The following is a 20,056-nucleotide window of genomic DNA, read 5'->3' on the forward strand; positions in this document are numbered from 1 at the left end:
TAATGGGGTTAATGCAGAGTTGAATGTTTTGCAGATGGACCTTACATGTTTTGGCACTGTGCATGCTCCATACATTTGCAAGCATGCATTGTATTGAGTCATATTCAACCCTATACATTGTAAGCTTGCGGGCAGGGCCTTCCTACCTCTATGTCTGTCTGTTTTTACCCAGTTTTGTTCTATTACTGTTGTTCCAATTGTAAAGCACAATGGAATACGCTGTCTTATATAAGAAACTGTTAATAAATAAAATAAATAACTCAGTCACATCTTCACTCGCAACTGAAGGGAAACAATGGAGCATGCCCAGGGCAGGTCAACAGAATTTTGAAATAGGCAGAGTTGTATACACAGAGCTGCAGTAATGATGATGACAGCTGTGAATGCAAACGCACGGATTGGAGTGGTCTGTTTGCATAGATGTACACAAACCTGCACGGCCATCTTGTTTTCAGCTACTTATCTGCCCCAATATGTGCTGATCATGTATACAACCTTGGAGAGAGATAAAGTGCCATCCAACCAGCTTTTGTCATTTTTCAAATGCTGCCTGTACAGTAAAATGCCAGTTAGAAGCTGATTGGTTGTAACTTTATCTTGCTCCACTGTATCTCTTTCCAAGGTTTGATACATCTCTCCCTCTAATATGTACAGAACTACAAGTGTCCTGTGGGAATCTGCAGAAGACAATAACTGTATGCAGGGAATTATTATAATTTTATTAAATAAAGGTGTAATATCCAATCATGAGGCTTTCTCAGTACTGTATTACCATCCACATCTGTTACTCACCAGAGTCGGGTATAAGAACCTCATCAATCAGGTGAATGACTCCATTGCTGGTGACAATATCTTTCCTGTTCACTAGCTTCTTGCCATTGACTGTCACGCTGTCACCATCACACCCAATCTGTAGTGGACTTCCTTCCAGTGTATCGAAGCTTGCTCCACCCAATATAGCTTCAGAACACTGGACACTGTCCAGGACGTGGAAGTTAACAAGAGCTAAAAGAACAGAGAAGCCATTTATACTATTGGTTTATATATTTACTATTGTAATTATAATGTCCATCTTTAGTAGCCGCCCACACAAACTATAGCTTTTAAAATATAGGGGCAGATTTATCAACAAGTGATATTCTTGTTATTATTCCTTACTAATCTTAATTGGTCCTCCAACCAATCAGCTCCTGTCATTTTTCAAACACATGGCAGTTAGGAGCTGATAGGCTGGAGCACTATTTAAGATTAGTAATGAGTGATGACAAGAATATCACTTGTTGTTAAATCTGCCCCATATTTCTTTAATTCCTTAGTGGAAATACAATTAGCTGCAAGGTTGTCAGATCATCTCACGCTAATACATTGTTGGTTGTTTAAAAACCTCACTCATTTTTGCTGGCACACCACAAAGGATTTCCCTACCTTGCATTTCATTGAATTTCCTCCCAAATGTTACGTATTCAATATTACAGCTTAAAATATAGTTAAAAAAAAACAACACATAACTATTGGAGTATTTTAATTTACCAAACATTGGAACTAATTCAGAGATGTACATAAACCCAATTGTTTTATGTTATTCTCCAATGTTGACAGATCTGCACATGCACAGATGCTGCATCGCACACGTGCAGATCTCATTCCATAAGATCATTCACAGTGCCGTGAATACAGCGGTCTGCTTAATGTTTGGGGGCAGCTACAGGCAGTGGTACAGAATACACGTGTGTGTCAGCCCACATTTCGGAACATGCTGAAGTCAGTGGCTGCAATCTTGGATGCAGCTTCATTGGCTTCAGCAATGTGAACTCCCTGGGCATCCTGATTAACTTTGGTGTTACTCAGATAACCAATGCTCATGCAGATGATACAATGCTGCGTCCTCAGATGCAGCAGTGTATCAGAGTAGCCAATAGGAGGCATCTATTTACACAAGATACCTTCTGCGGCATTGGCATATTATCACACATCCGCTGGAAACAAAGATGCAGCAACTGTGTCATTTGAGTACATCTCTAAATCAGGCCCATAGTATATATTTCATTGTAGTCAATGGCTTATGCAGTATAAATCATTTCAGTTGGATTGAGTCTTCCATATAGCTTGTCCTTCGTGTTAAGATCTTATAGAGGGCCTGATTCAGAGGTGGATGCAGTTGCGGCCGCAACTTCGCATTGTTATGTAGCATGACTGCAGAGTTACACTACTGCCGCAGCTGCTGAATCTGTACAGAGACTCTCACTGGCTATATCTCTAATATGCACCATCGGGCGCATATCATTGTTCAGAATGTACATCTGAAAGTGGCCATTGGTGCCACAGCAACTTTTATAAAAAGATTCAGTCACTGCACACGACACGCCAACAACACGGCCATGACATGTCCGCATCTAGCTACCCAGCCTCCACTTACCACCCACGGACTCCCACTAAAATTCCATCTCTGCATCCAAAATCACGCTATGTCCCACAGCTGTAAACATCAGGGCACATGTGCAGTGCAACTCAGATGCATGCACATAGCAGCGGCCACTTGCATCCGTCATTGACGCTGCATCCACCTTTGAATCCGCCCCAGGAAACTTTAGGTTAGTGACATTTCACCAAAGCATTAGTACATATCATACCTTCAGCAGCCTTCTTGTCGGACATGATCCTCTCAAGGACCCCTCGTGGAAGTTTTTCAAATGCATCATCAGTTGGAGCGAACAGAGTGTAATGTCCTGGCTTTCCAAGTTTCTCCATCAAGTTTGAAGCAATAGCAGCTGCCTGAAACGCACATGAAGTGTCTCATGTTATGTAGGTTTCCTATTGTTCCGCTGCTTCTGTAGTTTGCAATAATCATTTCTTGCATAATATTTATTCATAAAATCTTAAATGAATGTTTCCAGTGCAACTGTGTCATGTCTGTATATAGGGACCTTCAGCACTTTAGTGGAGGGGATATCCATCTACAGTATCTATCTATCTATCTATCTATCTATCTATCTATCCACACACACACACACACACACACACACACACACACACACACACACACACACACACACACACACACACAGAAATGGGCCTCATTTAGGCCAATTTTGGAGAGTGATAAATAGCATGGTGATAAAGTACCAGCCAATCAGCTCCCTACTTCCATGTCACAGGCTGTGTTTGAAAAATTACAGATAGCAGGTGATTGGTTGGTACTTTACCACCGTGCTGTTTATCACTCTCCAAGGCTTAATAAATCTGGGCCTTAGCGTTAGGAGTAAATTCAGGCAGAAGGTATAATTTTATACCCTGGCAAAACTATGTTGTATTCTGGTTAAAGCTAGATTAGGACCTTACGGGCAGTATCGGATTAACAACAGTGCAGGCAGGGAGATCACCCAGGGCTTCCCCGTACACTGAGAGGACACCATACATAGCTACATCACCAGTTTGGGGGGCATTGTGGCATACTGTATGTGAACAGGGGTTTCGTATAGCATAATGTGAAGTGGGGCACAACATTGTGTTTAACACATTTGTGGTGCTAGGAATTTTGAAACATTATCCTTTTTAATAATCACCAGCATATCATATTGACAGTTCTATTGGTAGGGGCCTGCACAAGTTAGTTGTCCTCCACAGACCTTAACCCGGCCCTCTCTGTGGAGACCCTAGGCAATATACTGTTTTAGAGCCCTCCCCCATACCCTTGTTTGTGGGGGGAAAAAACTATAGAAATGATTTAGTAAAAGCATGACCTTTAATTAAAAGTTATCCTGTGCTATTGTTTCACACTGGGACCATTTGCTTGAGACACTTACGCGAAGAGATGACAGTTCGTCTTCAGAGTCAATGAAGTCTTCAATGGTGCTTCCAGCAGCTGTTACAACACGATCGATCACATGGACAACACCATTGGTGGCGATCTGGTTACCATGGATAACTCTTGCACAGTTAACTGTGACAATCTGCAATAAATCAATAAAGACAAACAGAATGTTTTCAAACTGAGAATATGGTTTACCATAATGCTTGTAAGTATTGTATCATTGGACAGCCAATTAATTATAGATTAAAGCACAATCCCCTTAACAAAATTAAATTGATTTTAAGTGGCAAGTTCTTGCAAAGGCTACAATTGGTGAAATCTACCTAGATTTGGCACACTCCTATTCACTGACTTATATCTTTTCAGTTAAAGCTAAGGATTCCAGTAGCTATAAAGAAACCTTATTTGAGCATTATAAGTAAAATACGTAGTAACTGTCATTGTGTATTCAAGTAATAAAACTAGGAGCAACACATGTTATCTGGTATTCTATATTGCATTAATCTACTGTGTTTTCAGTTCAGACTTCACCCAGGTCACAATTTTAGCTCTATATAATCCATGTCTGTGTCCAGCCAAAAGATCAGCATATGATGTTCTATCACTGGCTCACTAGGTGGGTGCACTGCAGACACCAAAATGCTCTCACTTTCAATCTCATGCACCTTCAATGTATGTGAGGGGCTGTTTGGCACACTGGGTGTCCTAGCCCCAGTGACATCACTGGTTCTATGGATTAAATATAAGAAAAATGTATCAACTGCTGTTATAGCTCAGTCTCCCGTCCTTTATAGCATTCTGCACTAATCCTATCAGTTGCAGAATAGAAAACTGTCTTATAAAGTGGGAAACCAATCCTACTGAAATCATTATTTCTATGAAAAGGTCTGATAGGACTTGGGATGTCTGCTCCCTGTCTCTCCTTATTGCTCTGTACATTGATCATACTTTTGATCAATGATTTACTGTCAGATGAGTTACAGGTGGGAAGGTTGGATAGATGGCAGCAGAGTGGTGGGGAAAGGTGCAAGAGATATCCATCTGCCTCATAGCTGAACCACAGTGCCACTAAATAAAGTAAAACACTTACCCCATTTGTGTAGTGGTTAATCAGAAGAGGTTGGTCATTGAACATAGATGTAAGGGTCAATCCATTTTTAAGGTCTTTGGTAAGCATTCTCTTATTGAGCATGTGGTAATGCAAAGCATTCAGCAACTCAATATTCACATTGCTTAGCAGTGATGCCCGGACCTCCTGGCAACCAAAGAACAAAAATATTGGTAATATCAAAATGTATTAGTATTATTATTATGATTATTATTAAATGTAACTTTAAATATATCTTATAATATATGAGTGAAAATATAATTAGAAACAAATGTATGCTCTTACAGGGTCTAGCAAGTCCCACGCATCATTACTGGGTGCAAAGAAAGTGTAGGACCCAACTCCTTCAATTTCCTTCCTCAGTTCAGACCTATCAGAGTAATCTTGTGTGGCTGTGGCCCCCACAATTCCAAGAGTTCCGTATACATTGTCAATAGGAGCAACTGGTGAGACAAGAGAGATAAGGATAAAAGAATATTAGAGTTTATCCAGTTTCTTTGATTTATAAAGGATGGCTGAGCATTGCAAATTACATTTAGCCTTTGTGAAATAAATGAATTTCATAAATAGCCCTAGTACCCGTTGCACTCCCTGAAGTCAATCGTCCTTATCATTAAGCCACGCTACTTCCACCGTGGCTTGTTTAAAAGTGAACAGTCACCAATATTGTATTTTCTTCAGTATAATTAGTAACCTAATACAAGTGCCTTAATTATACTGTATATAAATCATACTGACTAGCTGCAAATCCTAAAGATTAGGTGTTTCCATCCATAGTCCTCAAGGCACACTATCAGTCCAGGTTTTAAGTATATACTTGAGCACAGGTGACATAATTGGTACCTCAGTTATTTTAATTTAATCCTCTGTGCTCAAGCATAGATATCAATTAAATCTGGACTGTTGAGTGAACCTGGAGGACCAAGGTTGGGAAACACTGCTATTAGATGTCTGATCAAATCAGAGATCAGTCAAACTTAGGGGGTCGTTCAGATCTGATAGCTGCTGTGCATTTTTTGAACAGAAGGCAATCAGGTCCTAACAGCACATGTGATGGTGCGAAAAATCCGTTCGCACATGCGGGAGCCATTTGTGGGTGGCAACTGACCATTTACTGGGAGTGTTCGGGAAAACGCAGGCATTCCCAAGCATTTTCAGTGAGAGTGTCTAACGTCAGCTCCGGCCCGATCATTCTGATTCTATCGCACTGGAAGAGTAAGTCCTGGGCTGCGCAGAGACTGCACACACAGAATTTTAGCAGCTCGGCACACACATAGCATCGCACACTTGCAGGGCGAAAATACACTCCCACTGTAGGAGGCGACTATCTGAACGCAGGACAGCAGAAAACTCAGCCCAGCGATCAGATCTGAATGACCTCCTTAGAGCATACGTGACAAATGTAGTTATATATTTTTTGGGACACTGTTGTCATGCAGTTGAATTCAGGGCCCTTTATAGCAACTGAAATATGTAGGTATCCTTCTATAACAGAGAAGCATGCAAGAATGTTTTTTTTTTTTTGTTGTTTTTTTTTTTTTTTTGAAATCTGGGAGAATCTGATTGGTTGTTTTGTAGGACATGCCTGTACACCAGTCATCAGAAATGTCTCCCATTGTGCTAAAATCTCACATTTAAATAATTACATTTAAAATGATTGCAGTGATTCACACCACTCTCCTGTGTAACTGAACTGAGTTTGGGGGTCCCAAACTCAGAACCCACAACTTACCCGAGGAACTCACTAATACAGTTAAAAAATATACCAAGGCTTGGGATTTCATTTACTTCCATGCTACAAAGAGTTTTCATACCTGCAGGACATCCCTGTTGACCATTCAATTTCATGTAACCAGGACAGCATTCATACAGAACAGTCCTGTTTAAACAAAACAAAAAATATATTAAATAAGTCAAAGTGAAATTTTAGGCTTCAAAAAAGACAGAGCATGGAATAAACAGCACTCAGATCATTCTAAAAGGGTTAAAAAAATAGCTATATAACCTTTAATAAAAACATACATATAGTTATATGAAGCACAAATTAATCACAATAAATCATTCATTGCCAGATGCTAAAAAAAAGTGAATCAATGACTGCTATAAATGACCAATCCATGTAGCAATAATTACTAATGGTATAAAGAGAAAGTGTTGCACTATCTTTAAATGAGACAGATGTAGATTGTCGTACAATACTCCTCCTATAATCCTTATAGCAAAAAGTTCTTCATTAGTACAGTATCTTCATTTTTATAATTGAATTTAGTGTTCCAGTTAGGCGTGAACACAGTTTATAAATTCAATATACTGTATCATCACTACTTAATGGTCAAATTCATACCAAACACCAATAATGTCATTTACCCCAGGCATAGCTCCGCCTGTGTATAAGAAGCAAGACTTAATCAAAATGGACTGGATGTCCTATTTGCAATTGCAGTCATCTCTTACTGGCTTATAAGAGTCCATATCTAGTAGTCAATAGGAGAGTAGCTGGCCAGGCTACTTACTCCTTATGTGGGTGGGTCAAATTGCAAAATTAAAATTTTAAGATATATCTCTGGGAGATGCTCAGACTCCCACTTCCATATCTATAGTGGCTGCAGTACGATGTTGTGAAGCAGGTAAAGGCAGACAGGGGCAGAGACCCTCAGTCTCCAGTAACTGCATATGGCGTCTATGTATTAAGACTTGGAGAGAGATAAAGATGACAGAGATAAAGTATCAGCCAATCAGCTTCTAACTACCATGTTACAGGCTGTGTTTGAAAAAGATGGTTAGAAGCTGGTTGGTTGGTTGGTTGGTACTTTATCTTCATCCGGGACAATAGTCATGTAAATAGTGAGAATACTAATGTATTTTGTCAAAGTAAAATTAGGATGAATACAATCCACGACAAGCATTCTCTTAGTGTTGGCTACTAATAGTAAAAGTATGGTATGGTATGACTATCTGTAGCCCTATATGGTAGTATTAAACAGGTGCTTTTAAACACCCCCAAAACACAGGAAAATAAATGCTCAGATGTTGTTGCAAGCTTCCGACACTTTTTCACTTTAACTTTTTTACTTAGCTGCCAAAATGCTGTACATGGTTATCACCAGGGCCATCAAGACATACTAGTGGCCCAGGTGTTAGAGTAGGGGAATAGCCAAATATGAAGTATGGGCACACTCACTCATTAAAACATGTAAGAAAAAATAATGCCCCGTCCATGTCTGGTCTGAGTCTCCATCGGACCCCCAGACAAGCTTGGGCCTGGGCAATTAGTACCTACCCTACTCTTAGTGCCTCTGCTTATCATGTCCATACAGCTGACGTATACAGAATAATCTTTGTATCATTTTGATATAGTGTTTCCTATTGAATGCAATCTATCACTTCGATGGTTTTCCTTATTTTAAAGCATGATGTTTTAAAGTGCTAACCAGGCTTGGACTGGCCCACAGGGGTACAGGGGAAACCACCGGTGGGCCCCACCTCCTGCTCCAAGGATCAGGTTCCAGTCTGTGCACTTGAATTATACATTATACACATGTTACCTTATACTGGACTATGGTGTATTTTCTACAGTGCATTGCTGTTATTAATCTGTTATTAATCGGGCACATTATCATTGATGCAGCATCTTAATTTACTGTATATATTTATGAAGGGGCCCAGATGTTGCACTCTCTAATGGTTAGTCAAACCAATGAGGTGGCAGGCCACACCCCCTCTTCAGACTGGCCACACCCCTAACATGGGCCCCTACCACTGCATTTCCCCGGTGGGCCCTAAATGCCCCAGTCCGACACTGGCGCTGACACTAGCCTTACTCGGCAAAAAAATCAAGATTAAAGAGACCATTATCTTGAAGCCAGCTAGTGTTATTAGATCTGCCCAAAGTATATTACAACAATCTACCTCGCACTGAGAAATTCTACATGGCAGCCATCCTGTTTTCCCATTAGGTGACCTTGTGTCCCTCCACTTTTATCTCTACAATGGGGTTTGTGAGCCAAGTTTTTATTCACAGCATAATGGGCAGAACAGGACATTACAGGGGTCACAAATTCCAGGCACAGTATAAAATATTCTGCAGAATGAAATTAAGACCTTCAATAAGTGGCGGAGATTGGATAACTCTAAGGTGTTTTACGAAGATAAAATATAAGAAACGATTCGTACTTCTAGGTATGCATTAAAAGAAAAACTATACACTGCTAGTCTGTGCTACAATCCTAGACACAAGTTTCCTTTTTAACAAGACCTTATGTGAACCTCTGCACCAGCAGTAATTTCTTTAGCCAACTTGCTACATTTACAATACAATAATGAGTTGAGGCTATATGGCAAATGACCAACAAAATTAAACTTTCCTCTAGCTAAAATTTACTGTAGGAACATGTTCATATGCTATGGAACACCATTTAGAAACTTGTCTGCAGGGCTGAAATGACAGATCCTAAAGACATTATATGATACAATGGAACAAGTAGAGGTTCAAGTAGGAAATTATTGTACAGCTAAAGGGTCTCCATTCTGGAATGAGTAATACAATCTGGCAAAAAAAACTGAACTATGACAAACCTAGGAAACTACAAAGAAAGCTTCAACCCCCCAAATCACATTAAATGTGAATAATTCTCAAAATATAATAATAATTTTAATCATCTGTAATCACAGAGCAGCATAAAGCACCAGTTTAATCCATAGAAATGAATTATCTCAATGTGAGAATCTATCTCTCCTCCACTTGCATCTTAGAAACCTAACGGAGGAGATAGAGCTATGAAACGTCAGTAAACACTTTATTTTGTCACTGATCAATGGGGGCAAAAACTATCCTTTTATATATTACAACTGCTAGTAATCTACAACTGTCCCTTGCCTACACTTTCTAGTAAGATTACCCAGAAGGGAAAATCTTCATCATAACTGCTTCAGAAGACAGGGGACACACAGAATCGAAAGGGTATAGCAACTCCACTGTGACATCATCAGGCTGCTGTCAACAGAGTTTAATTGGATACCATCAAAGCTCACCAATATCTAGAATAAAAACAAATGTATACAACCATGGATTTATCCATTAGTGTCTATGTGCACATAGCCTTTAGATTGGATTGAGCAATGTAGGAAGATGAGGCTGCCCTTGAATCTACATCAGCCACTTAACGAACTGTGTGCTGAAGGTGAACATACCTGAGACTAGTGCTGACATGTAAACAGCCCTGAAGATTTTTAGTGATTAGTACCGCCTATGGGTAAATCAGCAATATTCTCATTACTAGATCAGTAGGTCTTGCATATTTGGGAGTAGAGTTCAGCAAAGTTGAAACGTCTATTTTTTGTTTTTTAATCTACTAACTGATGCAGTAGTGTGGTTATAGTGGGGGGAGGGTAACATTAATACACATTATCCTGATGCAGATAGTTTCCGTCTATTTAAAAAGTCTTGAAAACAACTCTTGTATGTAACAGGCCTCAAAAACACCCCTCTGCCACTGTACAATTGCAGAGTATGTTTCACTAGAAGCAAAGATCATGTAGTTGAAGGAACAGCAATGAACCACAGCCACCTCAAATCCAAAAGTCACAAATGAGAAGCTTTAACAAATAGTGACAGTTGCAATAATTTTGCACAACATTATTTGACATGTGATCTTTCAACTAAATGGAATTGTACCCTGGATAGACTACGGCAAACATAAGCACATAACGTAACTGAAACAAAATGATTAGTTTGTTTTATTACACACACAAGACAATGGAAAAGGATGGCGATATGTAAGCTGCTGAGACTCCATGATAAAGCAACTACATTGTACATGTTTACTCTGGATGCTCGTGGTGAACATAAACAATCCTGTTGATTTGTTTTTCATTTTACCCAGACTTTCAAACACCTTTGTGCACTGTAATAAATATTACAGTAAGTATGGTTTAAATGATCAGACTATGCAATAGTTTATACCAACTGCTCTCAAAAATGGTCTGCATCATTTTGGTCACATAAATACAGAAGTACATGTGGTTCATAGCTTTCTAAAATTCTTTATTTTTATTGCAATGCAAACTTGCCTGACTTACAGTATGAGGACCTTGTAAGGATGCTAACCATTCATGGGAGTACCTATTCTACATTATTTATGGGTATCATTGGGCACTATTCTTAAGTGACTGCTCATGGATTGCTATGTAAGTGCATTTTTATATCATGTAACATGGCATTTGTACTGTACCTCACCCATGGTAGGTTTCATTCACTACCTGGGTGTGTTAGTGATGAGTACCAGCCAATCAGCTTCTAGCTGCCATAATACAAACAGCAAAAGATTAAAGAAGGAGAGCATAGGCCCTTTAAAGGACAAGTTGGGCATCTTAATCAAAGACAATAATGACATAGCAGAAAAATTAAATGAGTTTTTATCATCTGCATTCACAAGTGAGGACCAGATGGCGGGATTAACACATAACCTCAGCAACAATAATGTCCCACTGCTAAGTGCTTATTTAAGTGAGAAAGTAGTCTGTGACCGATTTAAAAAAAATTAAGATTAATAAGTCACCTGGTCCCGACGGAATTCACCCAAGGATTATCATGGAACTACACTCCGAACTAGCAAGATCTCTATTTTCAATCATCAATGACTCACTTACAGTACATCAGGCATTGTTCCCAAAGACTGGCGTATAGCGGAAGTAGTGCCGATATTCAAAAAGGGAAGTCAATCTGAACTGGGTAACTATAGACCAATTAGTCTTACATCTATAGTGGGGAAAGTACTGGAAGGTATTTTAAGGGACAGTATACAGGAGTTCCTTAAAGCCAATAAGGTTATTAATAGGAACCAACATGGATTTGTGAAAGCTAGATCATGTCAAACAAACTTACTAGGCTTTTATGAAACAGCGTGAACCTAGATCAGGGTAAGAAGGTAAATGTAATCTTTTTAGACTTTGCTAAAGTTTTTGACACAGTACCACACATGAGACTTATCTATAAGTTACAAGAACTGGGGCTAGGGAGCACAATATGCACTTGGGTTAGAAATTGGTTAGATAATAGGGAGCAACGAGTTGTGGTAAATGGAACTTTTTCAATTGGACTGAAGTACTAAGTGGCATGTCAATAGGGTCTGTACTTGGACCACTATTGTTCAACATTTTCATAAATGATCTAGCAGTAGGTCTAGAGAACATGGTGTCAATTTTTGCAGACGATACCAAACTGTGTAAGATTATAAATTCGGAGGGAGAAGCTGAGTCTCTTCAGAATGACTTATTTAGACTGGAAGCATGGGCAGCAAAATGGAGAATTAGGTTCAATACAGACAAGTGTAACATAATGCACTTTGGTAGCAAGAGCAAAAATACGACCTACATACTAAATGGGGATTCTGTACTGGAAAAAGACTTAAGTGTTAACATAGACAACAAACTTAGCAGCAGTACCCAAAGTAGGATTGCAGCAAAGAAGGCAAACAAGGTATTAGCATGCATAAACTGGGGAATTGATGCAAGGGATAAGACTGTTATGCTCCCATTATATAAATCCCTAGTGATGCCAAATATTGAATACTGTGCTCAATTTTGGGCACAATACTACAAAAAGGATATCCTGGAACTAGAAAAGGTTCAGAGGTGGGCAACCAAACTGATTAAGGGGATGAAAATGCTGGAATACGAGGAAAGGCTTACTAGGCTAGGCATGTTTACACTGGAAAAGAGGAGATTAAGAGGGGATATGATTAACATTTACAAATACTGTACATAAGGGGACAATACACAGAGCTTGCAGAGGATCTATTTTTATAAGATCGACATCGAGGACACGTGGACATCCGCTTAGGTTAGAGGAGGGGAGATTTTGCACACAGGCGAAAAGGTTTCTTCACAGTAAGGACAATACATGTTTGGAATTCCCTGCTTGAGAGAGTAATAATGGCAGACTCAGTCAATACTTTTAAGAATGGGCTAGATAAATTCCTAATGGATAAGGATATACAGGGTTATGGTGGGTATACCAAGCACTATAGTTAATAAAAGAGGAAAAAACACAACGGCCGACATTCACAACAAATAAAACTAGTCCTAAAAATAATACAGCGTAGGAGACGAAAAATAGGTTGAACTCGATGGACAAATTGGCTTTTTCAACCTCAGAAACTATGATACAGTCTGTGTTTGAAAAATGACAGTTAGTAGCTGATTGGATGGTTCTTTATCTCTATCCACTTTATCTCTCTCCAAGTCTAATACATACCCCCCCAAAGTGGAAAGAGATAAAGTACCAGCCAATCAGATCTTAACTGCCATGTCACAGTCTGTGTTTGAAAAATAACAGCTGATTGGCTGATACTTAATCTCTCTCCACTTGATCACTCTCCAAGGCTTAGCACAACTTCCCTTCAACCTGTAACATGGCAGTTATGAGCTGATTGATTGGTACTTTATTGCTCTCCACTTTATCATTCTCCAAGACTTAGTACATCTAATATAAGTCCTTTTTTTGCTTATGGTTCTCAACTGTATGCAGTATCAACACTTTTTTTTATATATAATTACTAATTTAAGAGGAAGTAATCAGTGATAACATTCAGAAATGATTAAAATAAGCATCTGAAGACTAGAGTAATGAAGCTGATATAAGTCTTGTATCAACTTGTAACTCTGGGCTGGATGTAATGATGCCCGAGTTTGGCGGCCATGTGGGATGCCACCCGAACTCGGACATATTTTTAAAGGGGCAATCACCTCCAAGGTAAAACCATGCCTTGCAAGTGATTGCCCCTTTAAAAAAGTATGTGTTTGTCTGTCATCCCGCATGGCCAACAAACTTGGACATCATTACATTTGGCCCTCTCTGTGCAAACAGACACCTTTTTTCTGAGCATTGGTAACTATTATCATAGAAAACAAGCACTGTATAACATTAATATACAGTAATGGAGATGAGTGAATTGTGAAATTAATTTTGAAAGTTGAACTCATCTATATCTCAGTTTAGGAGCTCAACTTCTTCCTATTTCTCTATTATTAACTATTATTATTTTTCTCTGTTTTTCTTCTTTTATGTGTTTCTGATCATTTGTAGTTCCCTCGTGCCCATCTTATCACTCCATCCAACTCAATCATTTTACACATGACTAGCCACTTTTAAGGATAATACATCAAAAACAGTGGTCAGGAAACATTCACATTCTCATTATACATCTCAGTTACTCCTTATTCTACCTAGAACACGCATTGAACTCTCTGACATTTGGTACTTTTTAGCCTTTCCAAGAGATATGAACACATCAAAATGGAATGATCATTAATGTACCAGCTCTTTTGATGAAGTCGGCAAAATCAGATTCACTGCATATATTACCATTCTCCTGTATAGTAAAGCTAAAGCGAATCTCAAAGATTGTATTGTCAGAACTCAAAGCTTCCAATCTCAGCTGCACTGACATTTTCTCATTAGATTTTACTAACAATCACCATACCCTAGCCAGAGCCCTAGAGGCTGCTCCATGCAAGGTTATCCAAACAAATCATTTTATCTTGGCTTAATGTAATCCACTGTTGGAAGCAATTAATTACACTAAACTTGGCTAACTGAAAAATGTGGTAAATAAATACACAAAGCAGATATGTTCTAAAAAATATAAAAACAAAAAAGACACAAGCTGCCCAGAGACATAATGTATATCTTCTCTGAATAGACTCAAGGAAACTGCAGTTCACTCATACAGTACTTACCTACTCTCCTGAAAGGCCTGGTGGACTCACAAAGTGTGGGGGAGAACCACACATACCAGAACAGTAGAGCACCCTCTCGCCTCCCAACAACTTCCCAGTTAGATGGGCATGACAGGATCTATGCAGGTGTGACCCAGCTTGCTAGTTCACGCATGTGCATTGCACTAGTATACACCATGCAGCGCAAGACTCCTGGCATGGCGCAGCCACTCTGAGAGGAGTAGCATACTGTTTTTTCCTTTCAATTGCACATTATTGCCCCCAAAGATGCAGCAAAACACCCCTCACAGTGTACTAAAGATGCTGGACCACATCTTTAACCAAACATGAATTCGTTTTAAACATGCACAAACTCACAGCTAAAGTACAACGGAACTTGTAATGAGAAAAAGCTGCAGCCGCTGCAGCATAGTGCATTGTATACAGGGTCAGACTCAGTTGCACGCAGATTATAAATGTCGCATATCAAACTAATCACTGCAATCCTATAAAGTAATTTTTTTCTCTAAGTTGTATTATTTAAGCGAGAAAGATGATTGGTGCGGTTGAGTGGCCCAGGACCTGGTGCCAAGAAGGGCTATTTGCTGTGACTTGAGCAACCCATGAAAGAATGAAGAATAAAAAAGTTACTATATATACCATCCTGATATGGTGGTAGCAGAGGATGGATTGCAATAGTATAGGACTTATTGAGGGCATATTTATCACCAACCACATTTCTATTGCCGTTGGGATGTGCTAAGTATGCCCCACCTCGCAATGTTTGCATGTATTACTGCTGGAGCACAGGGACAGAGCTTCTGAAAAAGCACTGTCCCAGCAAAAGGCTTTGCGTCATGCTTCATACTGTGCATGCATCAGTGGGGGCCGGCTGAGAGGGAACCGGAGAACCCATCTCTGTAAATAATTGTGGTAGAGTAGCCCACAGACTACTATGGGCTAACGCTTTGCATTCTGGAGCTTGGTAATTATGACCATTTATCAGGCCCCACAAGGAACCTATGCATGCTGCTTTTACGGTCAGAAATGTAGGGACTGTATCATATATCAGAGATATCTACTGCCGTCCCTTCTTGTTACATCAGGGGATACTTACATCTGCAAAATAACTATGATACATACGTACCTTAGTAAGTTGTACATGCTTTGCATGGGGAAGCAGTTGCTGGAAGAAGCCGGCAAATATCTTTGCTAGCATGGCAAAAGCTTTGCATGTATTTGCGATCTAATTGGGTATTTTTCCATTTTTGCCAATGGTTAGGAGGCTCCGGAACCACTGAATTAATGACTTTACTGTCACTGTTACCCTGAGAATGTGGCACATAGCTACATTCGACGTACTCGCAGTCTGAGAAGCTGAAGATCCTGCTTCAACCTCCAGCTGGTCAAGGGAAATAGCAGTGGTGGGACCTTGCTACTGACCTGAGTATAATTTGTGTTGAGCACCATAAAACAACAACTGATGTTAAGTACACTAGAAAATAAAGCTTACAGTTTTCTCACATACAGTAATGAAATGCAGACTGCTTTAGTACTGTGGGAAATTGTGTTTGCAAAAACTCAAGACTCATGCCTTGAAAAACTCAAAGCTTCACTAGTGATCATGGTGAGATCATGTTCTAAGTTTCCTATTTTGCCTTCTACAGTACCAACATATTTTATTTTCTCCTAATGAATAGTCAAAAAGCAGGAACCATTGCATCTTACAGCCTGAGGTAATATTCTGCTTTTTGTGAGAGTGGTATTTATTATTTATTTATTACCAGTTATTTATATAGCGCACACATATTCCACAGCGCTGTACAGAGAATATTTGCCCATTCACATCAGTCCCTGCCCCAGTGGAGCTTACAATCTATATTCCCTATCACATGTACACACAGACACATTCACACTGGGGTTAATTTTGTTGGGAGCCAATTAACCTACCTGTATATTTTTGGATTGTGGGAGGAAACCCACACAAGTACGGGGAGACTATACAAACTCTGCACAGTTAGGGCCGTGGTGGGAATTGAACCCATGACCTAGGTGCTGTGAGGCAGTAATGCATCTTTACATGTAATTAAACATCATATGCTAATATGCCTTCAAAGTCTCTTTATTAAATATAAGCAAATCTGCTCTATTATGTTTAAAACATTGAAATTAATGGATTTATAGATGAGCGGATGTTAAAAACAGGCTTTTTTTAAAGAAAAATTTCCTTGTGGCAGATTCTACTCTTGTAATAAGCTGGAATTCCCCCGGTAGTGAAGTTGAGTCAAACAGTATTTGCTAACTCCCTCTGAATGTCAGACTCCCAGAAATACTGTACTGTAGTAGTGATCTCCCTGACTTCCCCAAGGATTTATCAATCTCCCTGAGACTGGGCTGAGTGTGTTCAATAAAGTGATGACATCATCACTCTTCACCCACAGAGGAAACACAGCAAAGAAGAGCAAGGAGGATGTGTGCTACAAGAAAATGGCCACTGCCCTCCAGCACATTGATGGCTACATGAGTGCCTGCCTAAGAAAGTGTGGTAGATTGCATGAACCTGGTTGAAGGGGGTGAGTTACAAGGGGTAATTTAAGATGCTAGAACATATAGTGCATAATATTTTTACACACAAACACACACACACACATTTTAGAAGCACAAAACTATGCAGCTGCCTTTTCAAAAGTAGGCAAGTAGTTGTTGCGCTACCATCAATGAGTAGAAAAAGGGGAGGTTTTGAAAATGATGAATAATGTAAAGTAAATAAACCGAGAAAGTATACTTCTATATTTAGTTTTAATGCTTGAACTTGCTGTTCTACCTCTTCTCAAACGTCAAAAACACTCTGATTAAAGAAAACAATTAAAGTTGATCACAGCACACTACCATATTTTTAGTTGAAGTTCATGCTCCATAAATCACTTAATGTTGAAAGCAGTTAATGCAGTAGCAGAATTTATTTTCCTCCTTTGCTGTCTTTTTAAGTATTATTGATTTACAAAACTTTCAGTGAAATATGTGCTCTCGTTGTAAGTCAAAGGCTACAAAAGCTTAATAAAATGTAATACTAATATCATAATGTAATCATCATCCCAAAAGGCTGCTTTTGTGTTGATGACAGATAAATTCTGTTTTAATTTGATTTGATTTGATATGGCTTAGAAATCAAAGAAAATACTTAGCCAAAACAAATAGACAAATGATTGAACAGAAAGAAATAACATTTGTAACAAATTAATAATGACGTAAGAAATATTTCTAAACCCAGAGAAAATGCTTGTAATTAAAAATCCCACCCATGCAGTTCATAACGCTGCAATATATTTTTATTGACCTGGTTAGATACGCTATTAATTTGCCTATCCCAAGAAAATACTAACAATATATTGCAGAATTAGAATCCAGAGAAATGGTCATTTGACAATACTTAGAGAAACAGAATTACTGAACACTGCTATGCCAGGAAATTAACTATTTAAGACATAAGATTTGTATATATATTGTTATACAGTATATCCCAATGCAGTCTGTGTTACCCCAATAAGAATGTACAGTAGTTTATCTAGAGCCAATGGTTTAAATGGTATAGAGTCTCCTCTACAGTTTTATCCAATTTACACAAATAACAATGAAATGGTCAATAAAAAATACACAACTGACATAATATCCAGAGCAAAAGGCATTGTGGTTCTGTAGAGTATATAAATAGCTTGTTTACTGTATTTTATGGACCATGCACCAGGTGAGAGGCAGCCACAATTCTGTAGATACACCAATCATAATAAGAGGTGTATAGGCCGCTGTTTCCACTGTACATAGGATGTAGGTTACTTACTGTACTTGTGCCATACCAGCCAGCCCCTTTCCTCCCCCATTCTGTCTCACTAAGCATAGAGAGTCGCAACTGGGATATATACGGTAAGCTACATACTGACTGAGACATTCTATAGAAGCGGAGTACTTAAATGTACTGTGTCCAATTGTGCATGACCCCCATACTCTATACCTATATTTTTTATTTGGTAAATATTCAGAAACTAAGTTATTTATTGGGGGAAGGGGGGTTGCAATGAAATTAAATGTTAGAGGTGGACATGCTACATATAGGCTTCATGGCCAAATAAAGCATAAGCCCTTATATGCAAATTTATGTTAATAGTATTAATAAAAATTAATAGAATTGCCATTTATACTTATAAGCATTCTTTCTATTCTTAGAAATATCTCATACAGCACTTTTCATTTCCTTCCCTCCTTCCCTCCCTTTTCTTTAACCTAAATATAAAATTCTATCTGTAATTCTATCTGCAATAAAATGAGAGTGAAGTCATGGTTTGGAGTAAGTCTGCTATATCTTAAGAGCTTTGCTGACCCAAATCATATGAAAGCATGTACATATTAGACATAGCTTTCTGTAACATTTTCGATTGACCTATGATTGACCTGATCAACACCAGGAAGTTCCCATATCAATTGGTTTTAGGTCATTCCCTCAACCTATTTTTATTTATTATTACCAGTTATTTATATAGCGCACATACATATTCCGCAGCGCTTTACAGAGAATATTTGCTCATTCACATCAGTCCCTGTCTCAGTGGAGCTTACAATCTATATTCCCTACCACATGTATACGCACACACATTCATTGGTTAATTTTGTTGGGATCCAATTAACGTACCAGTATATTTTTGGAGTGTGGGAGGAAACCGGAGTACCCGGAGGAAACCCTCGCAAGTACGGGGAGAATATACAAACTCCACACAGTTAGGGCCATGGTGGGAATCGAACCCATGACCTTTGTGCTGTGAGGTAGTAATGCTAACCATTAAACAATACTGCCTATTATATTGTTGGAGCATAATTACAACTAAATCAAATTCACTAATTGAAAGGAGACCTCTAGACATAATTTATGGGGTATATTCAATTTAAGTTTGATCCATTCCAACATGTATTTGTCGGAATGGATCCGACAACCCCTATTCAATCCCCATCTTAATTTGATTTTTTCAAGTCGAATTAAGATGGGACGCAGAGGAGGAGAAGGGTGGCGAGCCACGGTGGGACAGCCGGCGGGCATACAGGGAGGATCAGTGCTACAGTAGCACTGCAGCAGGATGTCACTCAGCCGCCCGACCTCACGGCAGCTTCCACCCGGCTCCAGCAGCGTGCTGGAGCCGGGTGGAAGCTGCCATGAGGTCGGGCGGCTGAGTGACATCCAGCTGCAGCGCTACTGTAGCGCTGATCTCCCTGTATGCCCTCCGGCTGTCCTACCGTCTCCCTGCGGCTCCCCCACCTCACCTCCTCTGGGTCCGCCTCTCAGTCCGACATCATTTTGATGTCGGACTGAGATGGTTGAAAAGGGGGCCAAAACCTGTCGGATTTGGCCCCATTTTCGAAATAAACACGTGGAT

General features: G+C 39.3%; 1 protein-coding gene across 5 annotated transcripts in view; it reads right to left on the bottom strand.

Moving 5' to 3' along the window:
- POSTN (periostin) overlaps positions 1-20,056 on the bottom strand; it is a 77,140-nt gene that overhangs the window by 31,570 nt on the left and 25,514 nt on the right. For all 5 annotated transcript variants that reach the window (XM_063951854.1, XM_063951853.1, XM_063951856.1 and 2 more), the window contains exons 3-8: positions 6,734-6,798; positions 5,205-5,362; positions 4,902-5,066; positions 3,804-3,950; positions 2,631-2,772; positions 793-1,005 (exon numbers count right to left, since the gene is read on the bottom strand). In XM_063951854.1, the coding sequence (XP_063807924.1) occupies positions 793-1,005; positions 2,631-2,772; positions 3,804-3,950; positions 4,902-5,066; positions 5,205-5,362; positions 6,734-6,798 (890 nt within the window). The remainder of the gene's footprint in view (positions 1-792; positions 1,006-2,630; positions 2,773-3,803; positions 3,951-4,901; positions 5,067-5,204; positions 5,363-6,733; positions 6,799-20,056) is intronic.

The sequence above is a fragment of the Pseudophryne corroboree genome, chromosome 2 (assembly GCF_028390025.1).
Source record: "Pseudophryne corroboree isolate aPseCor3 chromosome 2, aPseCor3.hap2, whole genome shotgun sequence".
Taxonomy (NCBI): Eukaryota; Metazoa; Chordata; class Amphibia; order Anura; family Myobatrachidae; genus Pseudophryne; species Pseudophryne corroboree.